General features: G+C 40.0%; 1 protein-coding gene across 1 annotated transcript in view; it reads right to left on the bottom strand.

Annotated features, from left to right (window-relative positions):
- LOC126292005 (uncharacterized) overlaps positions 1-17,224 on the bottom strand; it is a 101,310-nt gene that overhangs the window by 51,345 nt on the left and 32,741 nt on the right. Inside the window, exons 4-5 of the mRNA XM_049985789.1 lie at positions 13,463-13,646; positions 1,106-1,197 (exon numbers count right to left, since the gene is read on the bottom strand). Coding sequence (XP_049841746.1) covers positions 1,106-1,197; positions 13,463-13,646 — 276 coding nt within the window. The remainder of the gene's footprint in view (positions 1-1,105; positions 1,198-13,462; positions 13,647-17,224) is intronic.

Below are 17,224 nucleotides of genomic sequence, written 5' to 3'. Positions count from 1 at the left end.
AAGACACTCTTGGTGGATTGGGGAGGATTTCATGAAGGATGGATCTCATTTCAGGGCAGGATTTCAGGGATTCAGGACTGGAGCAGATTCGTTTGCCTCTTTCCTGAAGAAGCAACCGTCGGTTGCGAAAGCTAGATATTTTGTGTGATTGTTTGTGTGTTTTAATTATTGTGCCTGTCTACTGGCGCTTTCCCGCTTGGTAAGTCTTATATATGGATGTGTGTGTGTGTGTGTGTGTGTGTGTGTGTGTGTGTGTGTGTGTGTGTGTGTGTGTGCGCGCGCGTGTGTGTGTGTGCGTGTGCGCACGCGAGTATATACCTATCCTTTTTTTCTAAGTCTTTCCACTCCCGGGATTGGAATGACTCCTTACCCTCTCCCTTAAAATCCACATCCTTTCATCTTTTCTTCTCCTTCCCTCTTTCCTGACCAAGCAACCGCCGGTTGCGAAAGCTCGAAATTTTGTGTGTGTCTTTGTGTGATGTACGGATACATAGTCTCAGAAGAGCCACAACTTCTTTTAGTTCAATTCTTTATTGTTGTGTACTGCGCTGCACCTTATCAAAGAAGGCCTGTTTCATTATTCATTTTTTGGCAGTTTCTGTTCTCTCTCGCTTTACACACAGCAGTGGCCTAATGTCAGTGAGTTCAAAATGTGGAGGGGGCAGCGGTGCATCAGTTACAAGCAAATGGAGAATTAACTGTTAGCAGCAGTCAGGGGAGAGGATCAACAAAAATATTTTCTTCACAAACCTGAAACATACTTTGTATTACAAGCATTACATTAGTAATTAGATATCCTCAGTGCGATACTCTCAATAAGGTAATCGATGCAAGAGGTACAATGAATCACTCTTTAATGAGCTATCATAGATTGAGGTGTCTATCTTCGTATCAACACAGTCATCAACCGTGATTAACCACCGAAAGTTCATCAGCCATTCAGACTGATTGTAGTGTTGCTAAACTTCCAATACAATTTCCACAAAATCACGAGCAAAAAACCTATATTTCAATAGTTATAAACATACTTTCTATAACCCATCTTCAAAAACCTTTTGAACACTGCTAGTCACAGAAAAAACTGTTAGTTTGCTGCAGTACTCACATGACAATGGTCTTGGTGAACAGGGGACAGTCCAATGTAAAGCTCTCATACTCTCCACCTTCACCACAAACATTCAGCCCGTACTTCTCCTTCTGCAAAGGATCAACAGGTTTGTTTCTCTCAAGTAATTACAATTTACATGCAGTAATTGCTTTTGCGCTGAACAGACTAAACCACTCCACACAATGTTACATGCAAAGATTATCCAAAATCCACTCCATACGATTGTGAACAACAGTTCCAGTTGAGCAGCACATAGCGAGATAAAAATGAACGTAGTTAAATGAGATACATCTACTTTTTCTTAAAAATGAAATTATTTTTGCGAGCTGAAAGTAACTGTCAAGAGTAACACAATATATGGTGAAGTTAGCTAGTATTGACTAATGTCAGCACCTTACGCGGCTTACCTGGCAAATATGGACACAGATCTGATGGATTGGATGTTAAGTTGCTTCAGTTATTTTAAAAAGGAGAAGCTGTGTGAGGACCATAAGAAATACTGAGTGTTTCTGCTAAGAGCATTCTGGGGCATTACCTTCGTCAGTTTGGCAGGTATCTGCAAATTATTTATTTATTTATTTATTTTTTCCCAGAGTGTTGACAGAATGACCCAGTTCACAAGTCACCCAGACATGATGGAAAACGTAAGTTTGTTTCTTGTTACAAGCAACGTAATTTTTAAAATGGAATTTCACACTGAAGCACCAAAAAAACTGGTGTAGGCATGTGTATTCAAATACAGAGATATATAAAGAGGCAGAATACGGCATTGCGGTCAAGAATGCCTGTCTAAGACAAAAAAATGTCTGGTGCAGTTGTTAGTTTGGTTACTGCTGCTAAAATGGTAAATTATGAAGACTTAAGTGAGTTCGAATGTGGTGTTGTAGTCGGCAAAGTGGGAATTTTCCCATATGACCTCTTCACAAGTGTACTCTGAATACCAGAATCCGATAAAACATCAAATCTCTGACATCGCTGTGGCTGGAAAATGATTCTGCAAGGACGGGACCAACAACAACTGAAGAGAATTGTTCAAACTGACAGAAGTGCAACCCTTTTGCAGATAGTTGCATATTTCAATGCTGGGCCATCAACAAGTGTTACCATGTAAGCCATTCAACGAAACATCATCAATATGGGCTTTTGGCGCCGGAGGCCCACTCTATTACCCGTGATGACTGCACGACACAAAGCTTTATTCTTTGTCTGGGCCTGTCGACATTGACATTGGGCTGTTCACGAAACTTGTTGCCCGGTCAGACGAGTGTCGTTTCAAAGTGTATCGAGCGGATGGACGTGTACGGGTATGGAGACAACCTCGTGAATCCGTGGACCCTGCATGTCAGCAGGGGACTGTTCAAGCTGGTGGATGCTCTGTAATGGTGTGGGGCATGTGCAGTTGGAGTGATATGGGACCCCTGATAGGTCTTGAAAGGACTCTTACAGGTGACACACACATAAGCATCCTGTCTGGTACACATAAGCATCCTGTCTGGTCACATGCATCCATTTATGTTCACTGTGCATTCCAACGGACTTGGGCAATTCCAGCAGGACAAGGTGACACTCCACACACCCAGAATTGCTACAGAGTGTCTCCAGGAACACTCTTCTGAGTTTAAACACTTCCACTCTCCAGACATTAACAATGTTGAGCATATCCGGGATGCCTTGCAACGTGCTATTCAGAAGAGATCTCCACCGCCTTGTACTCTCATGCATTTATGGACAGTCCTGCAGGATTTGTGGTATCAGTTCCCTCATCACTACTTAAGACATTAGTCAAGTCCATGCCACGTCGTGCAGTGGCACTTCTGCATGATATTAGGCAGGTTACCAGTTTCTTTGGCTCTTCAGTGAATATAGGCATTCATAAAGTGCTCCTTTATTAGACTATTGCAATATTTGATTCAGTAAGACAACTTAAAAGAGATAGCAAGGCACGGACAACAGCCAGTAGTCAAACTGCAACTGAGTAGTGCTGCTGCATGGCAACAGCAGACAGGAAGCATGGCACACAAGAGGAGCAGGAGAAGGAGGAGGAGGAGGTGGTGGTATTAGAAGACACAGCCTACAAATGTTCAGCAAAAGTGTGTGTAACAATATAACTGTATCAGAGCATACTAGTACTGCAGTTATGTGACTTGCTCGTAAGCAGTCAGCAACAACAAACACAAACATGTTGGCCATGTCTTTCTATCCATCACTCACTGTCTCACCTAGTGTGCTGGCCCATGCCATTCTGTCTATCTGCAATATATACAGCCACGCAGCAACATTACTTGGCCACAGCTGATGTAGTGGTTGTTGTTCATGTTATTGTCTCACCATTTTTGTGTATCATATAGCACTAGATTAATTTGGGATCACATAAAATTACCCTTTAAGAATTTTTTTGTTTGTAACAAAAAATTGACAGGTTTTTTTCTGTTAATCATGTATGTCACATAAAACACAGAATGAGCTGTATTTATTTGGGCCGTTGTCACCTACAGCACATGTCGCAAAAATGAAATTACAGATATCTGCAAAAACATCATAAACATTATACTCAATGATACACAAATTACCAAAGGGCTGATCTCCACATAAATATGAAGGCACCTACTGACAAAGGTGGAAATTTCTTCTCTGCTTTGGTGAATTATTTACTGCTCTGAGTGTGGTTATACAATAAATGAGATGTACTACATTAAAATGAATCACATTTTATTTTTTTTATTTTTTGTTTATTTTAAAAGCGAAAAATATTTTATTTCCTCAGTAGTCCTAGTGGAGACTAGTTAATTACTGAAATGCTAACTGAAATGGCTTGGCTTTAAGGGGGCTACACAAGTAACTGCACGCAGAATAAAGCATGCTGCACAGGCATGCTTGAATGTGGATAGGACAATGTTGTGCAAGCATTATGACGGTACGAGCTGCTTTGCGCTCAATCATGTTTCACTTCTGCAAGGATGAGTACTAATAGTGAGGAGGTTTGTACAGCGCAAGTCACTGAGTTTTTGTAGCAATTATGTCTAGCTATTTGAAACATATCAACTGCGAGTTGCTGAAAAATTTTATTCATGCCTATCTAGTGGAATATTAAATCAATGGCATATTGTGATAAAGCAAAAAGAGAGACCATGTATGACCCTCATCTTGTTACATACATAGCAATTTATTACATAGCAGAGGAAGATGTAGTTAAAAAATATAAAAAGCAGTTTAAATTAAGGGCAGCTTCATATAAGATACACAATCTAGTGCTGTGTCATTTTCACTTGTTTAGCTTTCTGAATGAGCAGGGAACAATCAGAAGTTTCTCAACTAATTTAGAAGAAAGAGTAGTGACTGACGTAGGCTTTCATGAATACTGGTAGTTAGTTACAATAGCTCTGTTGAAGATATTCGCCTTTATTTGTTTATCCAAAAGTTCCACATATATAGTTTTATTTTACTTATTCTGATTTCATTTTGTTAACATACAAGTTTTGTGGCCACAGCACTTGTTCTCCATTATAATGTAGATTATGAACTCTTCACTAACACATTCAGCATCAAACAGATTGTTTTCAGAGATAGAGCTTTCTAAAGGGAACACATTTGAAGTATCTGACAATGAGCCAGCACACATGGAACATGGATTTTTTTTATGCCTTACCCTTTCAGCCAACACAATAACAATGTCAGTTATGACAATACGAATGTAAGAACAACACAATACCCAGCCCGCAAGTAGAGAGAATCTCCACCCCCAGCCAGGAATTGAACCCAGGCCCCTTCACTTAGCAATCCACTGCACCAACCACGCAACTAACAAGACAGACTGTGGCACAGGTCTAGCTGCTACAGGAAACCTCTTCACATTCTGTACTGAGGCTGCTTTTGTTATGGCTGTACTGCTCGCCAAATTCTGGTACTTGCACTGCAAGATGGCATTCCGCCTGATATAAAATATTTATCACCTGATTTTTCAAAGACTATTACATGAAAAAAACTGATTTTTGCACATATTACAGTCTGATATCTTCACTTAGCAAAGAACTCAATTTCTTTTAGTTATTCCTCATAAATACTGCACTGCATCAAATTAAGTAGAATACTGTCTGTACTGAGAGATGGTGTTCTGGTCAATATGAAATATTTATCATCCAGTTTTTCGAAAACTATGTGGCGAAAAAATTTGATTTTTAAACATCTAACAGTCTGATATATTTGCTTGATGAAGGACTGGATTTCTTTTTGTTACCTCTCATACGTACTGGGCTGCAAAAAATTAAGTGAAACACTGCATGAAATTTTAAAGTGTTTGCAGAGGTAAAAATACACTGTATAAAGTTTGCATATGGTTGATTTTAGTTTATACATTGCAGTGAATGACATACTGAAAATGTATCAAAATTTTATTTAAAACTAATATCAGAAGAATATCTCATTTTGTTCTCGAATTACTGCATTTTATATCCGAAGGAAGGTAGAGTGCATAGCACCCATTCACCTCCTTGCACATTGCAAATTATGTATATAACAATCGTGACATCTTATAAATGATTCAAGATATAGAGACCAGGTTTCCTGCAAATGATAGCACACAATGAGGCACATATTTTGTACAATATATACTTGAAACTTTTTTTATTCACTGAGACATAGAACTAAGCTGTCAGCAGCAATGAGATGTCAGTGGATCAGGGCGCATTTATACACCATGTGATCTAAAGTATCCGGACACATGGCTGAAAATGACTTACAAGTGTGTGGTGCCCTACATCGGTAATGCTGGAATTCAATATGGTGTTGGCCTACCCTTAGCCTTGATCACAGCTTCCACCATCGCAGGCATACATTCAATCAAGTGCTGGAAGGTTTCTTGGGGAATGGCAGCCCATTCTTCACGGAGTGCTGTATTGAGGAGAGGTATCGATGTTGGTCTGTGAGGCCTGGCATGAAACTGGCATTCCAAAACATCCTAAAGGTGTTCTGTTTGATTCGGGTCAGGACTCTGTGCATGCCAGTCCATTACAGGGATGTTATTGTCATGTAAACACTCTGCCACAGACCGTGCATCATGAACAGGTGTTCGATCGTGTTGAAAGACGCAATCGCCATCTCCGAATTGCTCTTCGACAGTGGGAAGCAAAAGGTGCTTAAAACATACATGTAGGCCTGTGCTGTGATAGTGCCATTCAAAACAACAAGGAGTCCAAGCCCCCTCTATGAAAATCATGACTAACATATCACCACCACCTCCAAATTTTACTGTTGGCACTACACACGCTTGTAGATGACGTTCACTGGGCATTCACCATTCCCACACCCTGCCATTGGACCGCCACATTGTGTACTGTGATTTGTCACTCCACACAACATTTTTACACTGTTCAGTCATCCAATGTTTATGCTCCTTGCACCAAGTGAGTCGTCGTTTGGCATTTACCAGCATGATGTGTGGCTTATGAGTAGCCGCTCGACTATGAAATCCAAGTTTTCTCACCACCTGCTTAACTGTCACATTACTAGCAGTGGATCCTGATGCAGTTTGGAATTCCTGTGTGACGGTCTGGATAGATGTCTGCCTATTATACATTACGATCCTTTTCAAATGTCAGCGGTCTCTGTCAGTCAACAGACTGTAGCTTTTGTGCTGTCCGTGTCCCTTCACATTTCCACTTCACTATCACATTGGAAATAGTGGACCCAGGGATGTTCAGGAGTGTGGAAATCTCGCATATGGACATATGACACAAGTGACATGCAATCACCTGACCACATTCTAAGTCCATGAGTTCTGTGGAACGCCCCATTCTGCTCTCTCACTATGTCTAATGACTACTAAGGTCACTGACATGGAGTACCTCGCAGTAGGTGGCAGCACAATGCACCTAATATGAGAACGTATGTTTTTGGGGGTGTCCAGAGACTTTTGATCACATAGTGTATGTCCGTATCAGTGTAGGAAAATCCAAGCAATGCGCATATATACTTTCACAACACTTGGGGAACAGCATAGCAGGATGTGTATAGATACCCATTGCCGTGAAAGGGTTAAATAATTATGTAAAGCAATAGCTGCTTTTACTAATTTATCAATATGGGCTATTTTCAAATTTATAATGATATGAAGAATGCTGTCAAGATCCCAAAACTATGCTCAATAATGTGCCCTTTGCATAATCGATAGTTGCACCTCCTTTCATATCCACTATTCTGAAGAACATCTCTATCCAATATTCTGTCGTTTCTGCCAAAATAGAAAGCAATATATCTACAATTCGTATCTGCTGTGGATTGTAAAACCATACCATGAGTAGGTTCGTAATTAAAATAAAATGACCCATTTGCAGCTGAAGGAACTCACTCTGCACATTTTCTTTCAATGCAGTGAGCAAAGTGTGGAAAATTCCAGCTATATGCAAAATCATTCGCTACCTCAGACCAGTCTTCTGAAGGTTGTCCGAGTTCAACATGTTTTAGTGACAGATTTGTGCATGCTTGTGAAAAATGCTTTATCGTGCCTGCTTGTCAACCAGGCTGTTACATGTGTAGCCACCTTTTCCTGGCACTGAAGACAGCTGTCATTGGAGAATATTTTATTCTTTCACAGATGGATAAGTGTCATCGTCATCTCTCTCTCTCTCTCTCTCTCTCTCTCTCTCTCTCTCTCTCTCTCTCTCTCTCACACACACACACACACACACACACACACACACCAAAAATATAACATGCCATTAACATGGTAGATACATGCAACCAGTGCAGCTTCAGTTATGACGGAGGATATGGTGAGGTAGCGTAGAAAGAGACATCTACTAACTTAAATTCTGTAAGTAGTCTTCACGCGTTTGCCGCCAGATGATATGCTAATTCCACAATATTTCCTTGGAGTAACAGTCTGACATCTTCAGATGGTTGAAGGTGGTTCAGTTAAAGATGATCTTGGGCTGCCTGAGGTAATGTGGCATATATAAGATTTCTTGTCAATGTGGGGCAGCATATATAGGCCACACGTGTGGCACAGTACAAGAACGCCGTGATGAACACCAGCGTCACACACGGCTATGCCGACCGGACAAGTCGGCAATTGCAAAACACTGTCTGAATAATAGGACATCACACAATTTATAAAAAGGCGGAAGTTTTATCCTTAGCATCAACTTTCTACGATTACATCATTAAGAAAGCAACACACATCCATACAGGTGATAATCTCATCAATAGGGATGAGAGATTTCAACTGAGCACAGCATGGAATCCTGCATTGGCTGCTATTAAATCACGATTTCTGTGCCTGCGCATTGTTTGCGCGCATGTTCTATATATGGGGCATTGATGTGCGGATACCCCACCAGCCAACAACTCATTGACCGGATCTGATGTGGGAGTGATCTACTTCCCGGCAGACTCAGAACAGACCCAAATCAACTGTTAGGAAAGAGACATCTAGTAATCAGGCCAAGATCATCTTTAACCAAACCTGGCTCAGCCACCTGAAGAAGTCGGACAGTTGCTCCGAGCAAATATTGTGGAATTTGCACGTCATCTGGCAGCAAACCCCTGAAGACCATTAACAACAAACCTGTTGGGAAAGCTTGAAGAGTCACAATTTAAATTCTTCTAAGGCACTCTGCAAAGTTAAATCCTTGCTTCTGCACAAAGTTTTAGCAGTGGAGATCGCTGCGTCTTTCAGGTGACTGCCGAGGAGTGACGGTCTGGCTCATTTTGGGAGCGGGGCAGCACTCTGCAGGCTCAGAATGCCACTGTGCCCTCACTTGCTTTACATCCTGCCCTCTAATGTGACCTCAGTACTCCACACACAATAGCCTGTGCCTCCTAAGGTGGAATCTACTTTTTATAATCTTTCCGGCAGATTAAGATCATGTGCCAGACCGGGATTCAAACACAGAAATTCACTTTATGGAGACAATGCTCTTACCGACTGAGCTACCCAGGTACGACTCTCAACCCACCGTGCTTCACAGAAGCTCTCCAGCATACCTTGCAGGACTAACACTCCTGGCAGAAAAGATATTGTGGGGACATAGTTTGACAACAGCCTGTCAAGGTGAATTATGTGTTGTGCCCGGATGGTTCGCTTGGTTAAGAGCACAGCTCACGAAACGCTATGTTCTTGCTTCAAGTACTGGTTTAGCACATACTTTCAATTTATTTATTTATTTATTTATTTATCTAATTGTAAAAGAGCACAAATAATGCTATGGACTAAAAGATTCCGTGCCATCACCATTGTGACATCTCCTGGAAAGCCCTATAAGCGTTAAACAAAGCCTCTACCAGACGCGAAAATGTGAAGTGTAAAGAAAGTACAAAACTGAGTATATTTCTGTCGATAAAAACTATATCTAATATGACAAATAACTATAAAACCTACAACTCGTTAGTATGATATTTTTTGTGCTAAAATGTTAATAACATATGTATTTTTGGTATCAAACAGTAACAGTACAACATAAAAACATTCTTTGTAACCACAGACATTTTATCTCACTAAGGTTAAAAAAGACTTGGTTCGAAGATCGAAGATTACTTTTGTCTCTGGTGCTGAAGAACTGAGTCGCGTAGCTGTTCTGATGCACTAAGTATTTGATGTACGTATTTTCTTTTACAATATATGGTAAAAAGTTAATTTCTCCTGTTCTTATTTAACACTTTCGAGACGAGCGACGCAGCTCCTACATCGGTCCAACAGTATCCCAAAAAGACGATTGACGTAGCTCATGCGTCGGCCAATTAGCAGCGATGTTAACGACTGCCAGAGCATGACTTTTATATTCTGTAGGTTTAAATGTACCCTCTTGTCATCCTAGCACCAAGAAAAGAAAAAGGTGGCAGCATATGTTACTGTTGGAGGTTGTACAGGACTATATTTTGAGTCATTTGCTTTGCTGCACTCTCACTCAACTTACAACAGGCGCGCAGCAGTTCAAAACTTTAAATTGTTGTCGGCTGATAGCTTTGCCCTTTATTTTTGTCATGGCCTTGTGAGATGAAGAAATAGAGTTTTTATTGAACAATAGTGGTTCAGAATTAAATGAAGAAATTGCAGATTTTGACATTAGTGATGGTAAGTTATTTTTTGTCCGAATTTTCTGTAATTTTGTGGTTTGATTCCTGGTCAGAAAAAAGATAATTTTTATGAATTTTCTTATAAGATGAAAACGATCCCTCGGACAGTGAACCAGCAGGAAGACTGAAGATGAGGCTGTTGACATCGTTGTCACAACAAACACAACTGGTCATTGCAATTTGCCATATTCTTCTGGTCAGTGGACAGATGACGATACAATCGCTCCCCAGCTTCCTGTTTTTTCTGAATCCTGTGGAATTCAATATGGGATTGACTAACGTTCTTCAGTGTTTGATGGTTTCAAGTACTTTTTCAATGAAGAACTGGTGAGACTGAGCAAACGAGAGGCAAACCGCTATGCTAGAATGACAATAGAGACACTAAGTGCTACAGGAAAACTGAAGCCTCAGTCAGTGTGGTGTAAGTGGACAACAGTGAAACTCAGTGAACTGTATAAATTTTTTGGTATTATTTTGCATATGTGCCTAGTCAAGAAACCAAAACTGTCTGATTACTTGTCAACAAATCCCGTGTTGTAGTCCTCATTTGTGGCAAAGTATCTGCCAAGAGAGAGATTTTTGTTAATTCTACGAATGTTACATCTCGTAGATAACGCAACATATAATCCTGAAAACCAGGTAAGTCACGATCCTATTCATAAGGTAAGACCTATATTCAACAGATGTGTGATCCAAAGTGGAAAGGCTTACAAGCCAGGCGAAAATATTACTATAGATGAAGGAATTTGCCCTTTTCGTGGTAGACTGAGTTGTAGAGTGTATATGAAAAATAAGCCTAATAAATATGGCGTAAAATTTTTTATGCTATGTGAAAGTGGGTATGTCATGAACTGTGAAATTTGTTCTGGGAAACAATCTAATGTCGATAACAGCATTTTACACATTGTAGACAGATTGTGTCATTCATTTCATAATAAAGGTCACACCGATTTTACACCAACCCTGATTTACTGGATTATTTGTGGGGGAAAAGAACTAAGGCAGTTGGTACTGTGCAGAAAAATAGAAAAGGACTACCAAGGGATCTTGTTGGCCAGAAATTGAAAAAAAAATGAACTTTCGTTTCGCAGACGAGATCACTTTCTGTTTGTAAAATGGAAGGACAACAGGGACGTTTTTCTTTTGACAACAAAGCATAAAATGACGGCAACAAATGTCAGTGTAAAAACTGAATTTGGAATGGTGAAAAAAGTGAAGTCAGACTGTGTTTTGGACTACAATAGTAAAAAAGCTGGTGTGGATCATAGCGACCAGCTAATGGTGTACTATCCTTTTGGACGAAAACAAATAAAGTGGTGGAAAAAAGTTTTCTTTCGCATTTTCATGCTCATTACTGTACATTTTGTACAAAACATCGTGAAATACAAGCAAGCATCTGGTTGAATACATTACAGAGTTAGCAGAGAACTTGTTTCACAAAGGTGGCCTCTTAGACTCGTGCACTTCTCAGAATAGTTCACCCATCAACGGACTAAGTGGAAGACATTTTCCAAAATTAATTCCATCCACTAAATTAACTAAGTGGCCTCAGAGAAGGTGCAAAGTATGTGCAGAAACAAGGAAGGCCATATATTGTAAAGTTTCAAGGAAAGACACCCAACCTGTGATGTAGGACTTTGTTTATCAAAATGTTTCGAAATATTTCATACAGAAGCCAATGTAACTGTGTGATTACTAATAAAATAAAAGTTCATATTTCAAGAGTTATTCATTTAAAACTAACAACTTAAATCCTATGTCCCTTAGAGGTCCTAAAAAATCACTGTGAAAACAGCATACTCTCAAATTAATGTACAACCCTTGTCACTAATGTAAATGTGTACTCTGAAGGTAATGGACATAGTTTTTATATGCAAAAGAGCAATCCATTTTCTGTGGTATAGAATCTGCTGTAAAAACTTCAGAAAAACTGTGAAATCACTCAGTACTAGCCAGTTGAGCGTCCACACTCGCACTCAGTCCTCCAAGTGTTAAAACCTCTGCTCCCTGTGGAAATATTTAAATGAAAAGTAATTATTTAAAATGAGTTGTGAAGAAGAGTCCCCATCTGGCTTTCTTTTGTCATAATAGTGCACAGGTGGCTATTATGTGAAATTTAATTAAAATATTAAATATTGGGCTTCATCCTCAAGTTACTTTGAATATTGATGATATTTTGAAGCATTAATATTTTCAAAGTTAATTGTATCAGAATTTTTACGGAATTGCACGGACAGATTTAACTGCAGTAGGTACCAAGGCTTAGGTCTGCTTCATCATATTTTTGAGTTTGCAATTAAAATTGTTTCTGTCGAGGAAATTACTGACTTAAAATGAAGCCAGTATGACATCAATGTGAAATCATTTATCATGTGTACAAATCCTTAGGCTACATAGGTGGTTATATCGCCTCTCTTTTTGCGACAGTTAATTTAACGGGCAAAAACAGTATTAGTTTCATGCTAGTTCTGATTACCTTTGAGCTAGCCGTGAGTTTGGATAATGTAATTAAACCATTACAAGCAAAACTGTCCCCATTTTTAGAAATATTTGTGCCAGCATAGCAATGTTGATTATTGGTGGCTTGTTTGTAAGCTGCATTTATGAGGGTGTAGAATATACAAAACACCAACAGCGCATTAAATATCCTTTAATTTTTTCCAACAATCCCGATGACATCTTACATTAAAATCAAAACATTTTAATAACAAGGAAGAGAGAGGGATGATATACTGTTATATTTCACTGTTCTCCATGCACAGTGAACCTGCTGCCAAGATGAAACATTCTGATGACAAAGAAACCCTTTTACAGTTTCCTGTCCACGTGGTCACAAGACAAATGCCTCACCAATATAGCCAATATAGTAGCAGAAACATGCTGGTTGCAAGTTGGCCTGTACCAAAATAATATCTTCAAATTCTCCTGTATATAAATTTGGTCCATAGATAAAAGTGTTCATCCTAGAACCGTACGCTTCATCTGTTCACAGTAGTTGCAATCAAACAAAGTAAGTTGACGTAAGCACAAGCTCAAATAGAGTTGTCAACGTGGTTTCAAACTTAATACCACTGACAGTTTCAAAGACTCGTCACGGGGAAAAGCGGCACCGCTCCAAATATTATGTCAGCAGTCACCAAAACACAGCAGTGAGTCCCACTGCCAAAAATTTGTGAAGAATAGACCACTTGACCCGCAATTACCTGGTGAGGAATTCAAATTACGCATTTACCGGGAACATCCAGGACCGGGATACGTACTCTCGTGCAAGTAACGGTGGCTCACCATTCTGAGGAAGTTGGGCTGGAGGTCGGTGAGCGTGAGACCGAGGTGCACGGAGGGGTGCAGTCCTAGTGCAGCCACCTTGATCACCACGGCCTCCACGGCGCAGTCGATCATCTCCTGCAGCAACTCTTCCTGGTCGCGCCGCCACAGGTAAGCCAGGGGCACCAGACCCAGGCGCAAGCACCTGCAGGCACGGGAACGGCCCGGGTTAGCACACCTCGTACAATTACTCCGCATCCGTTGTGCATATTTCCCTCCTCTGTCATAGTTCACTCGCAGTCTTGTGCTACTGTAACTCACTTCCCCTCCTTTTCTGCCCAGCAATTTTTTACGTGCCAACAGACGAACACATTCTTCACTAAATCACCATTACGAGGGTCAAACAATAAGCGACGCCTCTGAGCACTGTGCTGCCTGACAGGTGGCAGCGCTGGTGTGTAGCTGATTTTGACACTAATGTGGGATCTGCAGCTTTCCTGGTGAATCAACTCTTCATATTGGTCTCTCCAGGTGTCCGGCCGGGTGCAGTCATTTGCGAAATATGACATTTTGACAGTGGTCATCGCCACTGTCTCCGGGTGGTACCTATACGAGTGCCTTCGGTGTATATCATGCCTGCTTTATACTCTTTTCACTCCCCACCCCTTCCCTCACTATCCGGCCTTACACCATGTCAGACAGAGTGATGGGGGGGAAAGCGACAGCCAAATGCCAGATGTGAACCCCGGTCCCTCGGTGCTTCTGTCACATCCTGTGGGTGCAGAAGCCGCTCCTGCCGACATCCGGTGAACTGTGTGCTGGGTCTCACATTTTGCTGTGAGTGAAGCTACTGTCTATTGATTGAGCCATTGGCCACACATACTTCAGGAGCCTTCTTCAGAAGACAATCCCAAAACAAGGTCTGCTTTTAAAACTTTTGTCTGTTCATATTTCACATAAGTAGGAGCATTAAGACAGACCTCGTCGTTTTGGGACTGTGTTCTAATTGAGACTGTTGAACTATGAATGGCTTGATCGATAGACATGACTTTAAGGTAAGCTGTTGCTTCATAAACCTGGTGGATACCACAGAGCAACACAAACCAATGGTTCTAAAACATTGTGTGGAGCCACTACCACCTCAGTCAGGCTAAAATATAGTTAGATGGAGTGGCCCCACTTGGTATAATCCCACTCTTTAATTTCCTACACATAATGCGTATACCACAATAAGACAAAATTGCTAAATTTCTGTTCACACTGTATTTTGCTAAAGCTTATTATCCAATATACAGTTTCCATACCACTGATGAAAACAGTATAATTAGTTTCTGATTAAACATTTCATTTAAAGAAATATTCACAGTTTTGTGAATCACGTAAATAACATGTACTTCAAAATTTGACTCCACAAACAAATCTTTGTTTTAAGAAAGCTCTACCTTAAAAAACTTTTACTTTTTCCGAAAACTTCATACTTCTGGAATTATCTCTACTCAAAATTACCATCTTCTGCAATGTTTGAACCTTAGAATGTAAATCTTTTTCCAAAACACAGTTACTTTTTTGTAGCCCTAAAATGTAATAGCTTTATATTTTATCATTTTGTAATATCTGTTCAACACGCATCTTTAAATATGTGTCACAAACAAAGCCAGCAGTGAGTAATTGACCAACACACACTATGTTAGTCAGTTTGTTCATTCAGTCAGCACCACCTGTCACTCAATGCATAAGTTTATGTCACCCAGTCTGTAGTCATTACTCAATGTGTACAATTCCAAAGTCAGTCGGCAGCCAGCAATCAATGAGCAAAGTTATTCCGAGTAATTACATTACATCTGCTCTAGCTAATTAGAAACTTATGAATTTATGCTAGCCCGCTCCTATAAGTGTAGCCTATGTAGCTTAGCTAACAGAGTTGATAAATCTACATATTATAATATATTAGAAGCAAGTTGATCATTGTATGTTTAGTAGCAATAAATTTAAAGGAACTGAAAAGTAAACTTGACAGTGTTGCGCCAAATCATTATTAACTTTTTAGAGAATCTAAGAAGAAGACTGGTGAAGCTGAAAGTGTAGGAGACTTAAGAGTCACAAAACAGGATGGTAAGCTTACAGGCCACAAGCTATATGTGTGATTACACAAAAATAGTCTTTTGCACAGATCTGTTGTATTAAAATGTCCTCAATACATGTCGTGTTAAGGACACTTTAACGCAGGAGGCATTGCATCGAGATACAAAGAGCTAAAGTGATTAGCTCTGCATTGAATCTTAAATGTCCTTTTTGACGAGAAATACAGAGTACCGTCTTCAGCTGACTGCAGCCCATCAATAGAATCACCGCTGCTCACTTTATAACTTGTGTCTACGTGGGAACTTTCACACAGGAGGCAGTGAACAACTTGCCACTAGTGGTGTGCTCTTCGTGCACAGTTTTGGTACATATTTTGTCAAGTCAGCACCTCTAATGTTTTTGACCACCGGGCACTGATTATCATTAAGTGGCCAGATCAGAGAAGATTTTCTGAATATGTCTGAAGTAGAGAGTTTTGATACAAAACCGAGCAGGGTCGTGCAGTGGTTAGCGCACTGGACTCGCATTTGGGAGGAGACAGTTCAAACCTGTCTGCGGCAATCCTGATTTAGGTTTCCCGTGGTTTTCCTAAATCGTATCAGGCAAATGCCAGGATGGTTCCTCCGAAAGGTCACGGCCAATTTCCTTCCCAAACCTTCCCTAATCCGAGCTTGTGCTCTGTCTCTAATGACCTCGTTATTGAAGGGACGTTAAACACTAATCTCCTCCTTTTGATACAAAGTACAGAACAGGCCAGCAGTGTGGGACTGTTCCATACCATAGTATGTAAACAAACTTAAAAAGGCTAAGACTTCAAATGACATATGTAGATTATATAATGGGGGTATTAGCACATTTACAACTCAAGAGGTAGTTGCCATAATTTTTATTAATCTTTAGCAAGGTATTTACTGCACATATATGTACAACCTGTACGTGCAGTTTTATTTGTTGCTAAGTGATGACAACAACTTACAATTTTCTACTTTGAGCTGTACAATTTTGAGGCTAAAATTGGAGAACAATGCTTTTCATCTTCACCAGCACTACTGACGAAGTAGTCTGTTAAGTTATTGTGACCAATTTTTGTCACACTCCAGCTGAAATTTTTAGCCGAGCCATATTCTGTATCTTTAAAACCACCAGACTTTACTCTGTCACGAGCGTGAACAAAATTGTGGAGCACAGTACAATGTATTATGTCATCTTCTGCAAACCTGAGAGAGGCATTGAAAGATTGGTGAAAAAATACATCCCTTATTGGATAATGACACAAATGTACATTCAGTAAGACATCTTGCTCTAGACAGACAGTAATTAAATGCACTCTTCCAAACATAAAGCTCTTCTGGCAAGAGAACGCATCTCATTTGTAGACAAACAGAATGCTCCATCTGTAACAAACACAAACATCATCCTTATGCATTACAGACAACACTTTCATTGTATTCAAAGGTCTTATTGTATTTACAGCTGATTTCAATGTTACATTACGCCATCTTCAGTCGCCTGTACAGCAAACATATATTTTGTCATAATTGTATTAAATGTAATATTAAACTATCTATAGTTACTTTTAAAACTGATTGTACATGAACTACATTAAATTCCCATTTTTGGATGAACATGTAACTATCAAAGTACCTTGGCCAAAGTCAAGAGCTATGGACAGTGTCCATCCTAAAGCATAGTAACAACAGA

The sequence above is a fragment of the Schistocerca gregaria genome, chromosome 9 (genome assembly GCF_023897955.1).
Source record: "Schistocerca gregaria isolate iqSchGreg1 chromosome 9, iqSchGreg1.2, whole genome shotgun sequence".
Taxonomy (NCBI): Eukaryota; Metazoa; Arthropoda; class Insecta; order Orthoptera; family Acrididae; genus Schistocerca; species Schistocerca gregaria.
The sequence above is the reverse complement of the archived record's forward strand: the minus strand, read 5'-3'. Positions and strand labels throughout refer to the sequence as shown.